The following is a 26,033-nucleotide window of genomic DNA, read 5'->3' as shown; positions in this document are numbered from 1 at the left end:
GTAAGTGGTTTGCAAAATTTCGTACTGGTCATATGAGCACCGAAGACGATGAACGCAGTGGACGTCCAAAAGAGGCTCTTACCGATGAAAACGTGAAAAAAATCCACAAAATGATTTTCAATTACTGTAAAGTGAAGTTGATCGAGATAGCTGACACCCTAAAGATATCAAAGGAACGTGTTGGGCATATTATTCACGAATATTTGGATATGAGAAAGCTTTGTGCAAAATGGGTGCCGCGTGAGCTCACAATCGATCAAAAACAACAACGAATTGATGATTCTGAGCAGTGTTTGGAGCTGTTATATCGAAATAAAACCGATTTTTTTCGTCGATATATAACAATGGACGAAACATGGCTCCGGAGTCCAATCGACAGTCAGCTGAGTGGACTGCACGCGATGAACCGAACCCAAAGCGTGGAAAGACTCAACAGTCGGCCGGTAAGGTTATGGCGTCTGTATTTTGGGATTCGCATGGTATAATTTTCATCGACTACCTTGAAAAGGGAAAAACCATCAACAGTGACTATTATATAGCGTTATTAGAGCGTTTGAAGGACGAAATTTCAAAAAAACGGCCTCATTTGAAGAAGAAAAAAGTTTTGTTTCATCAAGACAATGCACCGTGTCACAAGTCGATGAAAACCATGCTGAAATTGAACGAATTGTGCTTCGAATTGCTCCCTCATCCACCGTATTCTCCAGATTTGGCCCCCAGTGACTTTTTCCTGTTCTCAAGGGAATGCTCGCTGGTGAAAAATTTAGAAGCAATGAAGAGGTAATCGCTGAAACTGAGGTCTATTTTGAGGCAAAGGACATGCTCGTACTACAAAAGTGGTATCGAAAAGTTGGAAGATCGCTATAATCGCTGTATCGCCTCTGATGGCAATTATGTTGAATAATAAAAACGAATTCTGGCAAAAAAATGTGTGTTTCTATTAAACGATACGAACTTTTCAGCCGAACTGTTATTAAGCAGCATGTTGATCTGTTATGCCAAATAACTATTATGTCAAATAACCATTATGCCAAACGGTATTATTCAAATAATAATATTCTAACGACTAATTCCTTCGGATGAATGGTTTTCTTTGGACTTTGGCACATTCTGGGATTTTTTTTTCTGGATTTTATTACTTTCTAGAGTTTGTATTTCTGGAGATTATTACTTTCTGGGCAATTAATTTCTGGGGAAAAAGCTTCGGTTCTTTATGTTCTGGAGAATAGTTTTCGGGGAAAAGTTATAGAATCGTTTTGTGGTATCAACAAGTACACGGTTATAATATGATACTGATTAATAAGTAAGGTAAGGGCTCCATATTTCATCTCATTTGTAAGGACTTTACCTTAAAAACCTGATTTAGCCACTAAAATCACTACAATTTTTTTCATATTCCTGCTTAATTTGCCTTGCTATACATTGGGAATTGATTCACATTCCTTGGAAATTAAAATAATATTCAAAAAATCATCAAAAACCACTTCTGATATGTTCACTACTCTGCTCCTAATTTCATCTCAAAGGATTTGTATTCATTCTATCGTTGGTCCTTTATTCATCCCAAAAATTAGCAATGGCGACAGCAATCAAACCAAAATATTGCACTCTCAGGTTCAAAATTTCAGAATGTTTCTTAAAAAGGGCCTAATGCCAACCATGAGACAACACACGGTATTTTTAAGAACAGTTTGGAATCATTTCGACGTTTAAAATTTTTTTGGATAGTTTTCGTTACCTTTCGTTTTAAATTTAAAATTTTACTGTGCAGTTAATTTAAATTTAAAAAAATTAGAGGGTTGTATTCAAGACACGACCAAGCACAATAACATTAAAAATGGAACGTTTCTAGTGTTTTGTTCGTATGGGGATGGAGATTTAAGTATGCAAACCGATCCGTTGACAAATTAAAGCATTTTTTAGCTTGCAATATTGAAGCTTTGGAATCAATTCAAACCAATTTTTCAATGGTATGCAATTGGAATATTCAAATGACGTTATCTCATAAGTTTAAGTTAAATGTTTCCGAATCGATTGTTTGTTGAATTAAATAAATCCATCAACAAATAACTGAGTTATAAGCGTTCAAAATTATGACAGAAAAATGATACGCGATTAGTTTTGCATGTTTTAAATTGACACCCAGCCTCGGGAAGCGAAGTGTAAGGCATTTTTAATGGCAAAATCGACCAAAAATTTGCTAAATACATGGGATATTTCAAAAGAATCGGTAACCACCCTGATTCGGTTCTTCAATAGCTAGATGATATATAAGATACTCAAGCGAACACGGTGTTGCACAGACAACAGGAAATTTCACTAACACATAATGCAAAAGCGACAATCCAGCAAGTGAACGCATATACAATCCAGTCATCAGCTCACTGGACAAGCTATTTGTTTCATTCGCAGTCAAACATCAACTAGGCAAAAAAATATTGTGCAGCCTATATTTATAGATTTTTCTTCATACTACGCATAACGATACGGTGTTTTTTATGCATGACGCAAAGCCTCCTATGCCGAACAAGAAGTTGACGTCATTTTGTACAACAGGGATTGGTGGATGAAAACATAGGTCGATTCCAACCATTTTTTCAATAGTATACTATTGAAATACTGAAACGATGTCATCATACATGTTTAAGTTAAAAGTTTCCGAATCGATTGGTTGTTAAATTATAACAATCCATCAACAAATGACCGAGTTATTAACGTGCAAAATTATGACACAAGAAGGTTACGCGACTATTTTTGAAACTTTTAATTGACACCCGGCCCCATATAGTGAAGAGTAAGGCATTTTTAATGCCAAAAACAAAAAACAAGAATTGTTACTATTTAGGCTATTATTATTTTAACTGCTAGGGTAACAGAGGTATTTTGGACACTTCATATATTTTGGTCCACCTAACAAACTTTATGGATTCAATCGATGTTAGGTAACCCATGTTGCATCAATTTGAAGCTAATCACATTAAATTACCTATTGCGGAAGGAGTTTTCGAAGATATTACAACATTTGATGGATATTTTTACTAAGTGGGCCAAAATAAAATCAATCCTAAAGTGGGCCAGAATACCTCTGTTACCCTTCTATTATTTTAATCGTTCTGAAGCCAAAATGCAGAACCAGAGATGCCTTTTATACAGATTTATCTGTATTGTATAGATTTTTGCGTTCGCATACTGATTTAAATCAGAGTACAGATTTTATACAGATTTTTTAAATTTAATACAGATTTGTAAAGGCTCATAAAAAGTTAGACTTTTCTCTCTGAGTATCGATTAATATTTGATTGCAGTACTTCGTTGAAAGTTAATTAATCAACGGACAAATCACATGTTAAAATGGAAATCTTTTGTACAAATATTTGATGATAAACATTTACATTAAAATTTTAAACCAATTTCAACTGATTCATTTTATTAGTGAAAACAGATAGAGCAGATACATATTTTCTATAAAAATATCTGGCATCTCTTTGCACAGCCGATGAAGCATACACACACACTTAACAGTGTTATGGTGACGTATAGCGGAAAGAAACCAGTGCTACTAGATTTGCCACAATGGTTATTTGATTAGTATTTAACACGCTCTATTTGGTAATATTAGAATCTGAAACAGTTTTATTGAAATATAAATATCAACAATATAATTAAACTAATGTCACGGATACAAAAAACATACTTGTTGATGATAATTTGAAGAAGCAAAATAATTTTTGTTGTAACATTATGAGATAACTTGGCAACTTTGCGAAACCAAATGAGAAACTTTCATCTTATATTATTGAAGACTTTTATTGCTTGTCGGGTAATTTTTGAAGTTTTTATTCGTGAATCAAACAACTGGCAATGAACATTTCTAATTATGAAGTCATCCAGCATTCAATAGTAGTGTAATTGCGAGAAATAGTGATCATGTTTTGAGACGAATCGATAAGTAGATATTCAGAAACATGACGAACTGTAATTCTTGAGACGAAAATATGTCCTAAATTGAACAGTGAGTTTGTTTTAAATGAAAAAAACAATCACCGGATAATTTAAAACCATTTCTTCCAATGAAAAAGTGTGACAATAGCTTGAATAATCATTTTAAAACATTCCACAGTTTGGTTCAGGTACGTTGTAAGATATTATTCATGTTCAAAGTAATGAGGCAAAGGGATGAGATGGGAATAGGAGCTCAGATGAAATAGGGAGCTGTTACCCTACCACAAATATCCACTATCGACTTTAATTCGAACTGTCAAAAGTTGAGTACTTTTTGATATGTAAAACTGGGTGAAATACTTTCCTTATCCATATTGTTGATTAATGAACTACTTTATTTTTGACACATATTTCCATTATTGAGAAGAGGTTAATAATAATAATAATAATAATAATAATAATAATAATAATAATAATAATAATACACACAAATGAGTACTTCAATTTAATCGTGTAGAATCAAAATTTACTGGAAACTTGTTGTTTCAGTGGGAAACAAAATCAAGTGTCGGAAGTCAAATGAAAATTCTCAAGCAGCATGACAGTAGTTGTAAGAATCGGAACCCATGTTTCCACTTGGTCTAAACACAGAAAAAAAACTTGTACTCTGTGACATTTCTCCGTCTGAAAGTCACCGAACGATGGTCATTCCCTACACAGCAGTTGTTATTTTCCAGAAAAAAAAATTCAAACTCACAAGGGGACAGCAAGATCGTGACAGTAGACTGCACCTGCTGAGAGTACTGCTGTTGCATTTGTACACCGGTACGTGTGTGTGTGCGCGCCCCCCAGCTGACACTGAAGCTTCATTTGGTCACAGTAATTTTAATTCCAATATCACGGTTGTTATCGTGTTTGTTCCATGTCTGCTGGCCTGCCGCGATCTGAAATGAGTTTTTCATCCGGCAGCAAAACCTAAGCAAAGCCTTCGTTTTGTTTTGACAGTCGTTTTCTGTTTCGTTTCAGGAACTTCAGTATGGCCCAGCAGATCCGGCAGTGGCGGCGGCAGCAGCAGCCGTGGCCGAGCCTCAAAATGTGATAGCAAAACGGGATAACAGTGTTAATAGTGTCATCGGCAATAGTCACGTGATCAATAGTGTTAGTTCTAGCAGCGGGCAACGGGCCGGTGTTGGTGGTCCACCCGCTTCCTATCCGACCCGGTTCGACAAGTCCTACTACGACTATCAGAACGGGCAACTTTCGGTAACGGGAACACCGAAACCGCCCACGACCGAACTGGACGATCTGCTAATCAGTGTTAAAACGACCAAGGGTTACCACGACACCCGGCTGGAGATGATCACCAAAACCTGGTACCAGCTGGCGAAGGAACAGGTAGGAACAGTTGTCATAATTTTCTTTCGATCATTGCGTGTTTTTTTCTCTTTCTCTGTTGTTCGGATGTTTTGTTTTTTTTTTTTTGTTTAGCTCTCCGTCCTGCATGACAGACAAGGCAAACTAGATCGGCTCGAGCGCCCGTTTTACATCTTAGCGTAGGCTTTGTTCTCGAGTCTGGCAGCAAAAACCCGCAGCAATTGTTCCGCACCGCGAAGCAGAAACTCTACAACACCGCAACGACTTACTTGGTGCATTCTTTGTGGTTTGTGCTAAGTAAATGAACGGAACAGATTTCCTGTGGTTCACTTTTTTTTGCCGGGTAGGGCTTTGTTCCCGAACTCTCTCGGACGATCTGGCAACAAGTGCAACAACATTTTGGATCAACAATTTTAATCTGCTTGTTTTGCGAAAGTGTCAGACTTTAGTAAAGTCTGTTTAATGTCGAATTGTTGGATAATCAAGTTCGGTCTCTTTCTAGGGCTTTCAAGCTTTTTGCCATTTTTTTTCTCACCACTCATCAAAATGAACTTTCTTTCTGTGTCAAAAAGGAACAGCATCTTTGCTTTCGCTTGTTTCTTTCGAGAAACGAGAAAAGAGCAGAACAAAAGAAAAAAACAACGGCAAACGTTAATTACGAACTCGTGCAGGTTCTTTTTTTTGCAGCCATTTTTTCATCCTTGTCGACGAGAGGACCTGAGAACTGCTAATAAGAATAATTAAACTTGTGCTTTAGCTATCACTTCATCCTTGCTGGCTCTCGGAGCCTTTTTCTTTCTTCATTTGCAGGCTGACAATCCTGATTTCGTTTGCTCGGGACTCGGTGATCCATATTTTATTTGTTCAAGCATGGTATGCCCGGTCGGTAGTGTTGAAAAACATCAGAATAGTCATTTAAGTCTGATATAATAAAAGATTTTTTTGCGGTTTTGATGAGGAAGCATTTAAGTCTAGTTCAACGAGCTACAAGCGAAACAACGATCAAATACCGATTGTTTTGGATTTTAGATTGGCACTCAGCCTCACGTCGTAGAGTAGGATAGAAAAAGAAATCGAAACCCTTAACATAAGTCGTATTGGTTTATGTACTGAACCATTAAAACCAAAGTCCGGAAATAAAAATCATGTTCACCGTATGATCTTTGGAATCTTAAGTTTTTGAAATGGCGTCGATTGAGCTGGCGTACAGCAGCTTTATTTGGCAAAAAGATATGAGAATGTCAACTATTTGACCAGTTTCATCGCAGAAGTGCTGAAACTTCCAAAGTCATATGTTTAATATGTAATTCAACAATGTAGAGGTTATCTAACTGTTGAATGGAAGGCTGAGAGTGATAGTGAATGTGAGCATTGCCCACGCAACCAATAAGCAAATACTAATGTCGCTTTATGGCAGTAAATAATCGCTTAGTGGCATTTTAATCGCTTTTAAGACTGAATTAGGGCTGACTTTGGTAAACTATATAGCTTATTTAAGGCTAGCGTGCACTAAGAAAGCTGAATTCTGATTGATTTCGAAGAGATGATTTTTCAGATTGCAGATATGGAGCTATAAAAATTTCTGGTGCTTATAAAAAGCTATTTTACAGCCATTATTAGTGCTTACTGGTTGTCTGGGAATAATCTGAAGAAGGTGAAACGGTTTTTTTACGAATTTCGAATAAATCCAAAAATATCCACACAAGCTGATGAAAAAAATACAGAAAGGGTAAAGTAAAGGTGGATTTTAAGATAAAATTTATTCGGACCGCAACGCTAAACAACAAAAAGCAGTAAACATACGCTGTCGTTTAAATTTACGAGAAACTTCTTACGTAAAATGATTTTTTTTTCGACTGACCAGATACGTTTTCATTCGGTTTTTGCATTTGATATTTATTTGTGTCTTGTTCATGTATTTAAACCAGCTTAGTACTGAGCAATCCAAGTTCGAATTTAACACTGAATTTTTTCATTCGACTTGTCATGCACAGTTCGAAGAAATCTTGTGATTTTACATCTCATAAGATGCACATAAATGGAGCGTCGTTTTTCACGCGAATTTATATTCAAGAACATGTAAAAACTGTGTGATTCAAAAATTACTTGAAATCGAATGAAATAAAAACAAAAGATCGATAGCAACAGCGCGACTTGAACCGAAAATCATTAGATCACAAAACACGCCATTTGATCAACTGAACCACAGATGCTCGGTTCTTCTGTTCAATTAGGCTATTTCTTCGTGCAACTTTGTCGCAATTTTCAGCTCATAGATGTATTCGCATGTTATCTCCTGAATCTGTTTTTCTCGTTAGATACGGACCAAATTTAAAACTAGTCGCCGGCGAACGACCGAAGTGGTTAAAGCATAATGTTATGGGGAAAAAAATGTGTCTTTTTGAAATTACCATCAACAAATTTATTTTTGGTGTCCGTGACATTAGTTTTATTATATTATTGATGTATGTCAATAAAACTGTTTCGACTTCGATAATGCATGTCCGAAGGTGCATGTTAAATGCTAATGAAATAACCATTGTGGCAAATCTAGTAGCGTCGTGTTAGCATTAGAGAGATAGCAGAGGATCTTGGCATATCTTGTGGATCGACTCAGCACACGTCGATGCCAATCTCCTATCAAAAGAACTGAAATTTTTGCATGATTGTGACTGAATTGTCAGCCAAACAACAAACGAAAGTCATCGCACAGCCACCGTATTCCCCAGATTTGGCTCCCTGTGACTTTTTCTTATTTCCATAACTAAAATATCTACTCCGAGGAACGCGTCATGACTCGATCGAGGACATAAACAGTAATTCGCTGAAGGAACTGATGGCCATCCCTGCCGAGTCCTATGGCAAGTGTATGGAAAATTGGATTGACCGCAGGAATGCCTGTCTTGGTTCAAAAGGAACCTATTTTGAAGCGAAGGCGACTTTTGATCGGATCCGCAGAGACCCCTAGAGCCATATACTATTTTATTCAGCTCGACGAGATCGGAACATGTCTGTGTGTGTGTGTGTGAAAGTGCGTGGACTTTCGAAAGAATTTTTTTACCGCTCAATTTTCTCATATATGTCTAAGCCGATTTCAACAAGCTTAGGCTTGTTTGAACGCTACTATTGGGCGATTGTTCAAGCTTCAATATGAAAGAACTGTCACTTCTGGTCCCGGAGATATGTTGGTATTAAAAACCGTAACCGACAAAACGCGTTGTTTTTTTTACCACTCAATTTTCTCAGAGGTGGATTAACCGAATTTTAACAAGCTTAGCCTTGTTTGGAAGCTACTATTGGGCCATCGAATAATTTCGAATGTCAAATTTGGTTCCGGAAATACAATGGTATAAGTGACGTAATCTCCTAACTGCACTTTTCTCATTGACCAAAACTTCTCGAAGATAATCAACGAGCTGCAATGCGGTCTCTGTTCAAGTTAACCGTCGAATTTCAGAAATCTCAAAGTCCCAGAGAGTCTGAGTCCCAGTTCTATGACATTTGGTATAAAAAAAACTGAAATACTCGAATCAATCCGAATAAATTGATGTCAAAAATGAACCCAAATTAGTGTCAGAAATTATATTAATAAAAAGGCAAAAAATGTTCTAATGAAACTGTTTCGATTGAAGAGAAAGGCATTATCACACCAGTAGGTGAATCAGGAATACGTTTTTTTATATGCTAACTTTTCTCGGAGATGGTATAACCGATTTTAACAAGCTTTGGTTCATTTCAAAGCTACTATTAGATTATTTTTCAAGCTCGATGATTATAAAACAGAAACTGTCACAAATTGACTAAGTTATGCAATAACCTCGGTGTCTGTTTTTCGGATCGTACTAACTAAACTTTAGAAGTGTGTTGAATCGAATAAAAGTTAACAAATTAAATTTTGACCAATATACGTTCAGTGAGAACTGACAGATAAACGATCACAACAAAGGTCCAATAAAGACCGAAACGTCGGAAAAAAGAAGTTCATGATTTTCCCCCCCGTATATTGAGAAAACAGAAGCATTTCACTTGAATAACCAGCGACGTTTCCAAATTGCTTTTGTTGAATTGAAACTTGTTTGGTGCATTAGTAAGACATAGGCTGAAAATCTCCGGGCCTAACATATAGATGGCGCTAGTTTTATTGCAGTTACCTTTATTACAGTTAATACTAACCTTTAAAAGACAGCTGCTAAAGTGTCATGATATTCTGCTCATAAGCAATAACAATAACTCACAATATTGTGCTAAGAGTGACGCTACTTTTGTTATTTTCAGAACAATGGATCAAAAACCATTTCGTTTTTACTTTTTACACTGCTTCTTGATGGGAAAAAATACCGTTTAAGCGAAGCAAAAATAAATGTTGATGTTTTTGAGCACCACCAGTTTAAACATGGCCAAACGTTTAAACGTAACAAACCGGAATTTTTGCATCGATATGTGACAATGGATGAAACATGGGTTCACCACTTCACTCCGGAATCGAAACGATAGTCATTTGAGTGGACAGCAAACTGATGAACCTTGTCCAAAGTTCCCGAAAGCTCAAAAAAAAAAAAAAAGGAAAGGTTATGGACTCGGTATTTTGGAATGCGCGTTGTGTAATATTTATCGACTATCTTGAAAAAGGAAATACCATTAACAGTGAATATTATATAGCGTTATGGTGCGATTGAAGGCTGCAATTGCCAAGAAACGACCGCATATGGCAAAGAAACAAATTTTGTTTCATCTAGACAACGCATCGTGTTACGAGTCAATCAAAACAATGGCATAACTAACACATGGATCAATAAGTCCCGAGACTAAAGCAGAGATGGCGCTCGTAGTAAACCAGTAACCACGTCTTTCTAGAGTACTAATCTTTGCTTGAAACGGGTCAAAATTTTAAGCCGATCCGACCAGAAACAGCTGAGTTATCGAGGTTGGAGTAAAGTCGTTTTGTAGTTTGTTTAAAAAATGGAAAAAAACGAGTTTCGTGTTTTGATAAAACATTGTTTTTAATGGGTAAAAACACCGTGCAGGCGAAACAATGGATTGAAAAATGTTATCCGGACTCTTGTCCATCAAAAGCAACGATTTGTCGGTGGTTCGCCGAGTTTAGGCGTGGTCGTACCGACACAAATGACGCGGAACGCTCGGGTAGACCTGTGGATGCCGTTACACCGGGAAATGTGAGTGAAGTGACAAAAATTATAATGAAAGATCGTAAAGTGAAGCTCCGTGAGATTGCTGAGATGACACAGATATCATATGGAAGTGTATTTACTATCCTTCATGAAAAATTGAGCATGAAAAAGGTTTTTTTCCAAGTGGGTGCCGCGATTGCTTTCGATGGAACAAAAACAAGTCGATGAAAACAATGGCGAAATTGAACGAATTGGGCTTTGATCTGCTTCCGCTCCCCCCATACTCGCCAGATTTAGCCCCCAGTGACTACTGGCTCTTTGCTGATCTTAAAAAAATGCTCCAGGGAAAAAGATTTGGCTCAAATGAGGAGGTCATCGCTGAAACTGAAGCTTATTTTGAAGCGAAAGATGATTTTTTATAAACATGGTATTGAAAAATTGGGTTGGAACCATTGTATCACCCTAAAAGGTGATTATGTTGATGAATAAAAAAAAAATTTGCAAAAAAAATGTTGTTTCCATTGTTAGTCTCGGGACTTATTGATCCATGTGTTACATGAATTGAACTCTGAATTTATTCCCTTCCATCAAATTCGCCAGATTTGGCTCCCAGCGGCTACTGGCTGTTAGCAGACCTGAGAAAAGGCTCGCACAAATGAAGAGTTTATCGCTGAAACTGAGGCCTATTTTGAGGCAAAAGATAAATCGTTCTACAAAAGCGGTTTGGAAATGTTAGAGCGGCGCTGGAATAATTGCGTTGCTCTTGATGGAGATTACGTTGATGAATAAAGTTTGAACCAAAAATTGTATTCTCTTTATTAGACTAGGGACTTTTCAGCCCATGTGTTATTACAATTTTTGTTAACGGGTTCTGACGATCCGAAGACGAAACGTTTAGATAATTCGGTATCAAGATCACATATCGATTTCTAAATTTTACAAGAGTCAGCTTCAAACGAAAGAGTCTGTAGCTGCTATGGAATGATGGGCGGATTCGAAATCCCGGCCATTTCATTCGTAGCTTTCCACTGATCAGCCGAAAAAAAACGCGATTGTTTGAAGCTGTGAAACAAGTTTTAAAATGTAAAAAAATTGAATGATAAATCTTATTTTGAGTCAGTAAATCACTTCTTTGTGTCATCACCAAACCGAACGTCGTAACGGAGCGCTCCGATTTCTCAGATTCATAGATTATGGCGGAATTTACCAAGTAGCTTCGCTCTTTCTTGGAGGCAAAACTTTGCACTATGCAACCCTGCCACCATTCCGGGCAGAGATTAATGACACTCCGGCAATCCGGCTGTGGCAATCCAATCTATTGAAAATCGGACAAGACGGAGCGACTGGAGCCCCTTTCGAAGAGGAACCCGATCTCCAGCTGGTTCCAATTTGGCGTAGTGTTTCAACAACCTTTCGTCGGATCTATTAATTTCGCTCCAGCATATTCAGGCGGTCCCGGGGCCGCACATTCATATATCAAACGTCACTGCTTGGACTACATTCTCCCCGGGGTCAGACCGACCGGGAGATCCGGAGCGATCTGGAATCGATAATGACTCTCATCTATTTCAACGGTAACCGAGACCGAGACCAAAACCGGCCGAGCACATGATTTATCGATCCGTTGGCTGGCTGGCTTAGGAGCTGCACCTGAACCAAGGAAAAAAAACGGTAGAACCGTTGAGAGGTCGAGGCAAAAGATCACCGAATCATAACTCAATCTGCCACGGAAGATGTTGATCACCTCCTCCTACATTTGAGAAATGATGGAATAGGAATAGGAAATGGCATGCCGATAAAAGGTTCGAAACCACAACAAAAGCGTGACGACGTAGACGGGTAGTAGATCGTTGGCAGCAGTAGGCCATGAGGAACACCACCCCTACTGAGATGCATAAGGACTTTTGTCACTTTCAGAACGAAAACACAGCGACAGGCTAATGAGATTGAACGACGGGAGAAAGCAACGAACGAGAGATCAATAAACAGTCATTTGGAAATAGATCTGTCAGAGAGAGAGAGAGGGAGGGAGTGGAAAACCACACCCGCATGGTGCTAGGGCAATCTGAAACAGATGTAATGTAGCATGTAATCGCGATGACAGCGTGTGATTTTTTTTTCAGAAAGAGAGAGAGAGGAATGTTTCACTCCTTGTCTACAGGGAGTAATTAAAAGCTGTTTGTTTTCAGAATTGCTTTGAACTGGAAACACATCAGTAAATATTTTCCCTTGTCGACAATAATTGGATGTCGCTTGTGATGGATTGTGGCGATGGTACGGGATCTAATGAGGTTTGGAACCCGACGAGGGCATTCGGTTGGTACTTTGTGAGAACATTCACCATTTGTTTCTCGGTTGTTCCAACCGCGTAAGAATTGAGTTGTCATCTTTCTCTTTCTTCACACGAATGACATCATTCTTGTAAACAAAAGCCTTTCAATCATAGTCATGGGGTTTCAATGGACCTTCACTTTGCTTCACGGACCACAGAGTCGTAGCTAGAGAGGGAATGTCGAGCAAGCAGTTCTTCAATTCCCTTCCCCCTTTCCAGAGAAGGCTCGAACCAGTTGTCACTAATCTCATCAGTTCCAGCAGTGAATTGCAACTTCCATCTGCATAACAAACTTCATAAAAAGCCCATTTCCATTTGGATCAGCTCCAATAACGATCGATCTATCATGCATGCATCGAGATATTGAGACGTCGATACCTTCATTCTTCGAACTAAGTGAAAACTTTGTGTAATCATCAATATGCAATTACATATTACAAAACGAATGGAAACGATTCCCCACCACCACCAGCAGCAGCACAACCAGATTGCGTACTCCTTTGCTTACAATCGAAACGAACTTCTCGGAGTGCAGCCCCATTCGCCCGGTTTGCAATGGCACAAAACGAGATCAGACAGTCACAGGCACAAGACACGAGCTTTCCGCTACATTTTCTCCGCCATGGCCTGAGGGGTTTCAGGCCACAACAGGACGGACGGACGGACGGACGGACGGACGGACAGCGAACATGGCATTGTACCACAGAATGCCACCCATAGCCAGTACTGGCCGCATACCGCCCCAGCAGTCCTAGTCCCGTGGTTTTTGCATATGGTTTTGCCTAGTCGCAGTAGGCTTTTTTTCGCTCTCTATTTTCGCCTTAATCTTTAAAGCTGAACTGCGGCTATGGAAACGGCTTCGATGCCAATCCAGCTGTCATAATCGATCGGTGACAATCAATGTCATCGAATTGATCAGCTGCCTAATGGGCTGAGATTTTCGATTCTTTCAAAGAACTACCGATGAGCGGTAGTATTATGTAACGCAGTGATTTAAAGAGTAATTTACAATCTTAGGAAAACGGTCATTGTTGCGAAACGCAACAGCACTTTTCACTACTGTCGTTGAACTGAAATTCTACAAAGAAATATCTATTCATTTAGTTTATTGTTCTGAATCAAATGATGTTTTTTTCTCGAATTTTCACAATCCATTGCTTTCCCAAGATTGTAAGTAGAACCTTAAAATGACGAAATATAGAGTGCCAATAACCAGAGTGATGACATCTCATCAGTAATGTTGACAACAATTCCAAACATTTAATCCGCAATGTTGGCAGTTTCATTTGCTTTTCATTGAATTTGACAGATCGTTTCTCGTTTGGAACAAAGCTGTCATTTCATACGAACAGCTGTTGTCACTCTAACGAGAACAGTTAACCGAAGGGAATCCATAACGTTGATTTGTTTTGATCTATAAATATTGTTCCGGAGAAAAAAGAATGTCATCTGATCTTGTACGATGATTGTGCCGCGAATCGTGAACTTTTTTAATTTTTTACACTTTAATGTTCAAGATTTTAAACTTTTAAATCTCTACTTTTTTTACTTTTAACCTTTTTACATTTTAACTGTTAAACTTTTTGACTGTTGAACTTTGTAACCTTTTACCTTTTTAATTTTTTGACTTTTTTTGTTATTCTAATTTCATCCTTTATATTTTTTAACTTTTACTGTTTGACATTTTAACTTTTAAACTTTGAAATAGATAAACTTTTCAATTTTTTACTGCTGAACTCTTTTTACCTTTTTTACTTTTTTAACTAATAAACTTCTAAATGCAAAACGTTGTGACTATGTTAGAATTAAATTAGGATAAGAATATTATGTAAAAGTGATGCTACGGCGAAGAAAAACTTATGTAAACTGCCTTAAGAAATAAACGTATTTATGAAAAAAAAAAAACTAATAAACTTTATAACTTTTTAACTGTTAAGTTGTTTAATTCTTTATCATTTTAACTCCTTAGCTTCTCTTAACTTTTTCACTACTTTACTTTTTAACTATCTAACATGTTGCTTTCTTTAACTTTTAACTTTTAAATTCTTTATCTTTTCAAATTTTAATTTTTTGATCTTTTTTATTTTTAACTGTTTACTTTCTTATCTTTTTAATTTTTTTTCTGTTTTCAGCTTTTAAACTTTCAAACTTCTATTTATTCTTTAACTTCAACTTTTTGACATGTTAATTTTTAAATTTTTAAACATATGAATTTTTCAACTTTTGGACTGTTCAACTTTTTAGCCTCTTTAACTTTACAACATTTTGCTTATTGTTTTTTTTTTTAAATTTTTTTATTTATTAACTTTTGAAACTTCAAAATTAACTTTTTAACTGTTAAACTTTATAACCTTTTAGAATGAAAACTTTTTAACTGTTTAACTTCTTCATTTTTTAACATTAAATAGTTGAAAACTTATCAAAAGAAAAATTCTAAGCTAGTTCACTGAGGATGAATGCAAACAACATTTGAAATACTGGCATCTGTCTGTCACTATTACATTAGTATTATAATGAAATAGTTAAAAAAAAGTGCATAGTGGTATTTGGGAGAATTTTCATTTTTCTTTCAAAAAACCGTTTAGTTTCATTCCACTAACGGCTCAAATCCCAATAATCAACTTTTCAAGCTTTTAACTTTAAAAATTTTCAACTGTTATTTTTTTTAAATTTTTGAACTGTGTAATTTAAAAACCTTTTAGCTCCTTAACTTTATATCTTATATCTTAATAACTTTAAATTTTTTTAACTTTTTAAACTTTTCAATTGAACGTTTAAAATTTTAAAATTTTCAGCTTCTAATTTTTTTTTAATTTTAGGCCGTAAAATTTCTTTAGTTTTTTTTTTTTAATTTTTAAGTTTCTATTTATTTTATAAATTTACTAGCAAATTTAACTTTAAAATATATCAACTTTTTGACTGGTTCACATTCAACCTTTTTATTTTTTTTTAACTTTAATTTTACCTTTTTTACTTATTATTTTTTTTATTTCTTAACTTTTTGATTTTAACTTATTGACACATTCACTAATAAACTTTTAAAGATATCATTTTTTTACTTTTATTATTTTCAAAATTTTTAGTTTTTCATTTATTTTCCTATTAAACTTATATCAATTTTTAACCTCTTTAACTTTTCACTTTTTTATTTTTAAAATTTTTAGTTTTTTATTTATTTCTTCTTTTTAACTTATTAACACTTCAACTTTTTAATTTTTTAACTTGTTACTTCTAACTTTTGTACTTTTCAACTTTTTATCTTTTTAACCTTTTAAATTAAAAAAAAAATAACTTTCTAACTTTAAAACTTTTTTACTTTTTAACCTTGTAACATTTTAACTTTTGAACAGGAATTCTTTTTTGTTTTGTTTAAATTTTTAACCTTTAATCTTATTCACTTTTTTTAAATTATTAACTTATTAACTTTATAGGTGTTTAGCATTTTAGCTTCTCTTAACTTTTTGATTGTTTTACTTTTCAGCTGTTTAACATCTTAACATCTTTATCTTTTGTAATTTTTCACTTTTTAGGTTTTTGATTTTTAAACTTTTGAACTTCTCCTTATTTTCTAGCTTTAACATTTTGACATTTTAACCTTTTATCTATAAAATGTATCAGTTTCTCAATTTTTTAACGTTCAATCTTTTACCTTTTATTGTTTTCAATTTTTAATTTTAATTTTATAATTTTATTTTAAACTTTTTTATGTTTTTAATTTTAACTTCTTGACATATGCACTATTCAACTTTTTGTCTGTTAAACTTTCTAACTTCTAACTTTTCTATTTTTTAACTTTTTACTTATTTTATTTTTAACTTGTCAGCTTTTTTACTTTTTAACTTTTTTACTTTTTCATAGTGGTTAGCTTCTTTACTTTTTAACACTTTAAGTTGAATTTTTAAATTTTAAATTTTTTAACTTTTTCATTTTTCTTACTTTTCAACTTCACTTAACACTTCTAGCTGTTGAACTTTTTACTTTTTTAACTGGTTAACTTTAACAATTTTAAACTTTTTGACTGGTAAACTTATTAATTTATCAATCAATAATTTTTTTTAATTTTCAACTTTTTCATTTTTAACTGTTTTGCTTTTTAGATTAACTTTCCGTAATTTTAATTTTTAGTTTCTTAACTCTTTAACTGTTTGACTTCTTTACTAATGGACATTTTAATTGCTTAACTTTTTAAAATTTTAACTTCTCAATAATTTTAAATTTTCATCTTTTTGTATATAAACTGTTTAATTTTCTATCTTTTTGCTTAATAACTCTTTAATTTAAAAACTTCTACTTTTCAACTATTCAACTGTTTTATTTTCATGATTCTTTGCTTTTAGCTACATACTCATGACATCAGATATTATGCTTTTGATGTTGCTCTTTGATATGTAGAATTTAAGATTTAAGATTTAAAGTAGGCTTTAGGGCATGTTCAGGAGTGTTCTAGTTCTAGATGCATAGTTTATGTCAGTTTTAAAATTTAAATCTAGAATTTATAACAACATAAACTGGCAGTTAAGCAGCGTTTATCTGTGTTACAAATATGCAGCGTTTATCTGTGTTTCAAATATTTATCTGTGTTTCAAATATAGAAAAAATAGAACGGCATCGTATACCAGTTTTAAATTTGACAGAAGAACTAATAAATAAAACTAAAACGGCGTTTGTACGTTTGTTTCAGTTTCAGTTATATTATAGACCACCCACATGAATCTCGCAGCTACTGAATTTGCTCTTATACTTCAGACGTTGGACTTTATGTTTTTTGGATCTAAATATTTCACTTTAGATTTCTGGGTTTTGACTCTCTCGAAATCTTAAAGTCAGACTTTAGTCTTTACGCTTTAGATCTCAAACTCAATTTGGGACTTTAGACTTTAGACTTTAGACTTAAGACTTTAGACTTTAGACTTTAGACTTTAGACTTTAGACTTTAGACTTTAGACTTTAGACTTTAGACTTTAGGCTTTAGACTTTAGACTTTAGACTTTAGACTTTAGGCTTTAGACTTTAGACTTTAGACTTTAGACTTTAGACTTTAGACTTTAGACTTTAGACTTTAGACTTTAGACTTTAGACTTTAGACTTTAGACTTCAAAGCGACAGTCGGTAAAAACTTTGAATGCAAAAACCTGATAAATACATTTGTTTTGGAAGAACCGATTAAGTTTTTGTCCAGTTTTTGCATTCAAAGTTATTTTGTCCAGTTCTTGCAGAATAAATGTTTTTAGACGATAATTGCATTGCAAAGTCCATGTCCGGGTTTTGCTCTCAATGTTTTTATCCGATTTTTGCACTCAAAAATACTTAAACGGGTTTTCCAAACTAAGTTGCACTTATCCGATTTTTGCTTTCAGCCGTTCATTTTACTTAGTAACATTTTAACTTTTTCATATTAACTTCTTGACATTTTCATTATTATTAACATTATTAACCTTAAAATGTATTAACTCTTTAATTGTTAAACTTTTTAACCTCTTTCTTTTTTCAATTATCTAACTTTGTACTTATTTTATTTTAATTTTTTAATTTATTAATTTTTAAACTTTTAAAAGTATCAGCTTTTTAACTGTTTAACTCATTAACTTTTTTACTTTCTAGCTTCTTAAGTTTTTAGTTTCTTTATTTTAAAACTGTTTAACTTCTCAAATTTTCTTTTTTTACTTTGTAACTATTTAACTTATCAACTCTTTAGCTTCTTAACTTTGTAATTTTTTGACTTGTCTTCTTTTTAACTGTTTAACATTTTAACTTTTTAAATTTTCAACTTTGTGACTTTTAATGTTCAAACTTTCCACTCTTTAAATTTTTAACTTCTTATTTTTTAACTTAACTTTCTGACATTTTAACTAAAATATATAAATTTTTTACGTTTTGACTGTTGAATTTTTGAATCTCTTTTCTTTCTAATTCTACAATTTTTGCCTTTCTCTTTCCATACCATAGGGGGGAGAGAAATTTCCAAAATCGAAAAAAATTTTTGATGCCGAAACTCTTAAAACTGCATGAAACATCGAAATTTAGTGTCATCTCAAAAAAATTTATTAACTTTTAATCTTAAAAATATATCAACTTTTTAGCTATTGACTGTTTAATTTATTAACTTTCTGTTTTTTTTAACTTTCTTGCTTGTTAACTTTTTCTTTTTTTGACTTCTTCACTTTTTAACTGTTTAACTTCTCTACTTTCTAAATGTTTAACTTCTTATCTTTTTAATTTAGTTAGTTTAACTTTTTCAACTATTCAGTTATTTAAATTCAAACTCTCTGATTTCTAACAATGAAACTTTTAAATTTTTAAGCCTTCTAGCTTTTTAACTTTTTGACTCTGTAACTCTTTATCTTTTTAACTTTTTGGCTACTTAACTTTTTGACTTCTTTTTTTTTACTTTTTAAATTGAAATTCAAGAAAGTTGAGAATAAAAATGTTTTATAAGTTATAAAATTAAAAAGTCTAAAAAATTGAAATTTTTAAATTTTTCAATATTTAATTTTTTTAATTTTCAAGTTTTGTACTTTTCAACGTTTTGACTTTTAACTGTTTAACTTTTTATCTTTTTGTATTTTTAATATAAGATTATTTTTTTAAACTTGAAAACTTCTACTCACTTTTTATCTGTAACTTTTTGATATTTTAACTTTTAAATATTCCAATTTTCTGCTTTTTACCTGTTCAAATTTTTAAACTTTTATCTTTTCAATTTTTAATTTTCTTTCCTTTTTACTTCACCGTTTTTACTTACGAACTTTCTAACTCTTTAATTTCAACCTTTTGGGATTTCTAACCATTAAAATTCAAAATATATCATCTGATTGACTTGTTGACTGTTCAACTTTTTAAGCTCCTTAATTTTTCAACTTTCTAAATTGTTTTTTGTTTTATTTTTCAACTTTTTAATTCTTAATTTATTAAACTTTAAAATATTTCAACTTTCTAACTTTTTGATTGTTTAACTTATTAACTTTTCATCTTTTTAACTTTGTAGCTACTTAACTTTTTTATTTTTTAACTTCTTGTTTAACTGCTTCACTTTTTAACATTTCAACTGTTAAGTTTTTCAAACATGAATTTTTCAACTCTTCCACTTTTCAGCTCTTTGATTTCTAACTGTTAAACATTCAAGGTTTTTACTTTTTTGACTGTTTAACTTGTGATTTTTTCCATTTTTTACCTTTTTGACTGTTTTGACTGTTCAACTTATGAACCTTTTAAGTTGTTAACTTATTAACTTTTCGATTTTTAACTGTTTTATTTTTTAAATTAACTTTCTGTCATTTTAGTTTTTAGTTTCTTAACTCTTTAACTTTTTGACTGCTTTGCTATTTAACTGTTTGACTTCTTTAAATATAAAAAAAAAGTTTAAAGTTTAAAAATTCAAGCAACTAAAATGTTTATTTTTGTTGCTTAACTCTTTAACTTTAAACTTCTCAATAATTTTAAATTTTCAACTTTTTGGCTTGTTAAATAAACTTTACATTATTTTTGTTTATTATTTTCGAAACTTTTCAACTATTTAACTGTTTTATTTTTATAATTTTTTTCTCTGACCTTCTGACTCATGACTTCAGACATTAAGCTTTTGATTTTGTGTCCTTGAAATGTAGAATTTAAGTCTTAATAGTGACTTCTTGATTTTAAATTTTAGATTGTTTTATTTTGTTTTAATTTTAGATTGAACTTTCGATTTTTTACTTATTACATTTTAATTTTTGACTTATGTTTTTCTCTTCTAATTTTTCAACTGTGTAACATCCTGTATTGACTCTTCGGACAGCTTCAACACTTATAACCACAACTGCGAATGAAATTGGTTTGTTTGTAGTTTGTTAAATTTTCCTGAACCGTTACTAACTGATTGAAATAAAAACGCGTCTTTATAGCGAAAGAAGCGTTTTCTGAAACTACTCAAAATCGTTGTCGTTCAAGTAGCAATGTTTGTGAAGAACTCAATTATATCAAAACAGATTGACTAAATTTGCAGTGGTGGCATTACCCTTAAACCAAAAGCTAAATGTCATAATTTAGTGGGGCTAAATAACGTCATTTTTAAAGTTTACTCAACTGCTTCATTTTGCTGATAGTTTTGTCTGAATAGTTCAAAATAGTTGAAGCATTGGCTGGTGGTTGTTTTTCTTTCCTTTACACAAATATGCAGTCAAGTGAAAACAAAAATAAAAAAGCCCGCGTAACATAGCAGCTGCCGGACCGGTCCTCGGAGGTTTTTGTTCACATTCACCAAGCCTTGATAACTTGTGCCAACTGGTTTCGCTTTTATACTGTTGTTCTCTGTTCGATAAAACATTGGTCCCTGTTGAAAATATTCCAGCAACAGGCGTCCCGTGTGTGTCAAACAGAGCAGCGCTCCGCCCCAATGAGATGCTATCACAGTTGGCCATGTCCCGAACTGCCTGTCACCGGAGGGGGGGGGGGGGGGGGGGGTTATCAAATTTTCGTGTTTTTCGCGGTGACGGCGATGGTTTGTGATGTGACGACAATCAGTTCTATCAAAGAGGCTACCGATACCTCATAAAATCAGTTAACTTTCAACCCCGGTCCAGAGATTGAGAGGAGCAGTGAAGTAATTTACCAAAGAACGGAACGAAAGCGAAATCCAATTACTGCAGTGTCACTCTTGCTTGTACATCAATTTCCAGTGAACAACGGGACAAAAGTGCGGGATATCCCTCGGTGCCTGCCGAGGAGGACCCCAGGAGCGAAAGTATCGAATGATCGGTGGAAATTTTCACTCTCGGTATTCTCCTGTGTTTGAAAATGGCATTCCTCGGAAAGGGCGACACTGAACATGATATTTTCGAGAACGTTACACCGGCTATTTGGGAAATCGATCAGCCCCAGTCCAGGCGTTGGACGCCAAATGGTCAGTTTCAAAACATTACCCCGCGGGAGATTATGGAAAACAGTCGGAGTTGATTTTTTTTCCCGAACGGCAAATTACTTCGGCAACAATTGATTTGAATTTCATTTGTTCAAACTCAACGGAATCGGGAATCGGGGACAAAAATATCACCACAAGCGACGAAATCATTTGCAAACCACCTGTCACAATTATTGCGTCCGGTGTCAATGATTGCGGAATTTTGACTCGTTAATTGCTGCGATAAATTCAAAAATCATCAAGTCGCCATGGTTTCCTTGCTGAAATCGAACTAACCATAGAAGGCTTTGGTGTTCTGACTGGTTCTTCCCCCTCCCCACGGAAGATATGTAATTATGGAATCTTGTTTTTTTTCTTGCTTTACCATCAAAATTTGAATTTGAAGAACTTCACTTTCATCATCGTTCGTCGACTTGAAAGCAGAGCATCGAAAATTAATTGTTTCTTGGGTCCTTTTGAAGCTGTTTCACGTTCCAGTTCCTGGAGGCTGGTGAAGCCAGAGATCGTTTAGTTTATGCTTACGGACAGATTGGACCAACACGGGCGAGTGTGGGTTTTCTGGTTGGGTTCACCATTGTCCGGTCCGGTGTTGGGTAATTACAGGTTACGCACGGAGGGTTCGTCAAAAAATAATAAGTCCCAGTCGGTTACGTCGGTAATGCCAAGGTAGCCGGTAGCTCGCTTCCTTTGACAGTTGGTCAGTCAACTTCCAGGCTGATCGATATAACGAACGGAAGAAATTGAATCATCATGGCAGATAATGGCACAGGGAATGGTTTCATTTTCGGAGCAGCTAGACGTACTGGGATGGGGGAGGGATCGGAGATCGCCGCGATTTGTCGAACTAAGCTCTCTCTAATTTGATCTGGCAGAGAATTCGGTAAGCTTGGCAATTACAGTTTTGCTCGTCTGATTATTCACAGCTAAGCCCCTATCCAGCTAAGACCGGGAATTATCAACCGATGGGTTGATTGGTCAGCAAATTGATTAGATTTCAGAAAAAAAAAGAAATAGACTTGCCGATTGACCATCTTTCTGTCTCTCTCTCTCTCTTTCTATTCGAAACTAACCAACTTTGGTCTTGCAATAAAATGAATTGGGCGGCAGTAATTTCCCCCGAACCATCTGGCCGTGGCCATCCAAGTGTCATAAAGAGTTGACTGCCAAAAAAAAAAAACAAGCGATCTCAAAACTTAATACGGCATGGCAAATCGTCAAATCTATTAATTACTACTTTCCGCGGGGTTGAAAACCTGTTCCGGTAGTCTAGTCCCTGGACCGTCCAGTCCAGTTCGTGACAACGCAGCCGCCGCTGGACACTGATCTTATCAACTGTGGCTGCCGCAGCTACTGTCGCGGTACCGTGAAACGAAATTGTTTTTTTTGTTCCTATTTTGAATTTTGGTTGGCATTCCAGTGCCGCTGGAGGTTGTGCAAAATTTCCGTGAGTTCGGTTATCCGAACTGACACAGCTCTAGCGAGAGAGATGATCGGGGTGAAATTTAAATATTAAATATTTATAGCATATCAAATTAGTTACATCTTTGCTAATTAATTTGAGGATTCCGAGGATTTGCACAATAAACGGTAAATTTCGGTAATTTCGGACACGCGGAGATTTATTATGTTACGAAATCGACAGCGAGTGAAAAGGCTAATACAGTTCAGGATGGTCCAAGTGATCCGTTTTATGCGAATAACTTTATTCTTAGCCTCCGATAGGTGCTAGCTCTGTTGAATTCCTTCGACCCATTTCGTACCATCGTTTCATTAACTAGCCTCGCTCCAATGCAATGTTCGCCTCAAATGGATTAAAACATACACGGAAGTATTAATCGAGCTCTTGCATATTGCCAAAGTTGATTCGTACTCGAATAATTTTTCGAAAGAGTTTTTGTTTTACCATCTAGTACAAACAAATGTTATTTGCAATCCGATATTACAGCCGTTAAAAAGGGGGATTTCAAGGAAAAATTGAATGCTCAATGTGGACTTGTTAACAATTCATAGGTTAACTGAAATTAATCTTTTCTTTACGTTTCGTCTTAGACTCGTCAGTGCAGAGCAGTTCAAATTGAGCTGCTTAATGCAAACTTAAACAGTTTAACTTTGAACTGCTCTTCACTGACGAGTCTAAGACGAAACGTAAAGAAAAGTAGAAACGGTTATGTGCCCTAAGCACAAACTTAGGTTTACCCCTAAATGACCATACCTGAATCGGCCAGTATTAGCCGAAAATAACGTTTTCGTTCGGCACGTCAGCAAAGACATGGCACTTCGGTGCCAATTAATAAGTGTTTTGCAAGTAGCATTAACTTTACGTCTGCTTAGCGGTTCAAGTTGAACTATTTAAGTTTGCATTAAGCAGTTCAATTTGAACTGCTCTGCACTGACGAGTCTAAGACGAAACGTAAAGAAAAGTAAAAACGGTTATGTGCCCCAAGCACAAACTTAGGTTTACCCCTAAATGAAATTAATCGTTTGGAGTTTGTTAGTTGGTCGTTAACTTATCGTTTAGTTATGAAGATTTTGGTTTTTAAACCACAATCTCAAATAGCTTGCCAAACCAGAAAGCTTCTGTTTTTTGGTGAACATTGCCGTTACTACGTCTTTCTTTACTATTACTCATCTGGGTGTATTTTCAAAATTTCACAACACGAAAGTGTAACAAAACTACTCCAGATTTGATTTCCTAATAACATTTCCCCGGTTTGAGTATTTTTTCTAATTCTTTCACGAAACGAATGGAAGAAGGTGTAAGATTGTTGGTAATAGGGAGAGGGGTCCCTATTTCATCTCAGCTTCAATTTCCATCTCATTCCTTCACCTCATAACTTTGAACAATAATCATATCTTTAAACGTACCTGAACAAAACTGTGGAACGTTTTAAAACATTTATTCTAGATTTTGCCACACTTTCCAATTGAAAAAAAATAGTTAAAAAACCTTCAACGATCGCTTTTTTCATTTAAAATAAACTCACTTTTTGATTTAGGAACCACTTTCGTCTGAAGTTTTACAATTCATCATGTTTCTGTATATTTACTAATCGATTCGCCTTAAAACATGATCACTATTTCACATAATTACACTACTTTTCAATGTTGGATGACGTTATAATTGGTAATGTTTATTCAACGAATAAAGACTTCTGAAATTACCTGATAAGCAATAAAAGCAATGAAAAATATGAGATGAAAATTTGCATTTAATTCACTTGATTGCGCTTTGTTTTCATCTCATTTCGTATCGCAAGGTTGCCAAGTTTTCTCATAATGTTAAAAAAAAATATTTTTTCTTCTTTAAATTATCATCAACAAGTATTTTTTGGTATCCGTATATCATTGATATTTATAGAGTGAGCTTGTGGACTACTTAGGAATATACAAATTAAACATATATTTTCTTGGTGGCTGCTCTAAGCCACTAAAGTATTATTAAGAACTAACTGACCCGTCGAACTTCGTCTCGACCAAAATAGTTTTCTTGAAACCTCTGTGAACTTTTCAAATGGTCGTAATTTTGTTTATCTTCTCTTCTGTTGAATACGAAGCCGTTCCTAAGTTTACAGAATCGGAATAACGGTTTCTCTTATTCAGATTGATTTCGCAAATTTTCAATGGCTGCCCTCGTGACTGGGTCGTCATTGCATTTGCAGACGTAATAGGGCTTTTCAAGCCGAATATTAAATCATTTTAGATCACCAGGAGGAAAATTCTTTTTTTACTTCTCTCCTCTCTCACCGCTAGTCTAATACCATAACAAAGTCGTAATGAATCGATGTTACACAGCGTGTCAGATCAATCTATATATATAAAAATGCAGAGATCATTCTTTGTAATCGCATCACGTAAGAACGGATGGGCGGATTGAGATGCTTTTTTTTTTGTTTGATCAGTTTTTACCCCCACCGGGTTCGTACATCAAAAAAATTAGGAAAACTTACCGGAAAAGTGGGAAAAACCAATAAAGTTATTTTGTATGGACAATGGAATTTTCCACTGAAAAAGTCGCCAATGATTGCTAGATTTACAATTGATGTTTGGCGCGCAAGGAAATGCTCAGTATTTCGCCGTTGAAGAAAAGAATACTAGATCTTTGGAAAATCGTTTGGCGCACAACGAGTAGATTTGGGTGGAGATTTTACATGCATGATTGATTCGTCATTTGGAAACACGTGCTTAATAGGGTATCAAAATCATTACTTGCCAAATGACTGTTTTAGCTATACCGTAAACAGAAATACAAGTTCTAATGTCATTTACCAGTAGATGTAGTTAGATGAATTATGTTGGCCATCGTGGCCGTGAGTTGAACAAATCAAATTATGTAACGATTTTTTTACGTATCAATGATAGG

The 26,033-nt window shown here is 34.6% G+C and overlaps 1 protein-coding gene across 1 annotated transcript in view; it reads left to right on the top strand.

Annotated features, from left to right (window-relative positions):
* The window catches only part of LOC131438878 (fringe glycosyltransferase), a 391,338-nt gene that overhangs the window by 36,612 nt on the left and 328,693 nt on the right, over window positions 1–26,033 (top strand). The window contains exon 2 of the mRNA XM_058609257.1: window positions 4,969–5,337. Coding sequence (XP_058465240.1) covers window positions 4,969–5,337 — 369 coding nt within the window. The remainder of the gene's footprint in view (window positions 1–4,968; window positions 5,338–26,033) is intronic.

This window comes from Malaya genurostris, chromosome 3 (genome assembly GCF_030247185.1).
Source record: "Malaya genurostris strain Urasoe2022 chromosome 3, Malgen_1.1, whole genome shotgun sequence".
Taxonomy (NCBI): Eukaryota; Metazoa; Arthropoda; class Insecta; order Diptera; family Culicidae; genus Malaya; species Malaya genurostris.
The sequence above is the reverse complement of the archived record's forward strand: the minus strand, read 5'-3'. Positions and strand labels throughout refer to the sequence as shown.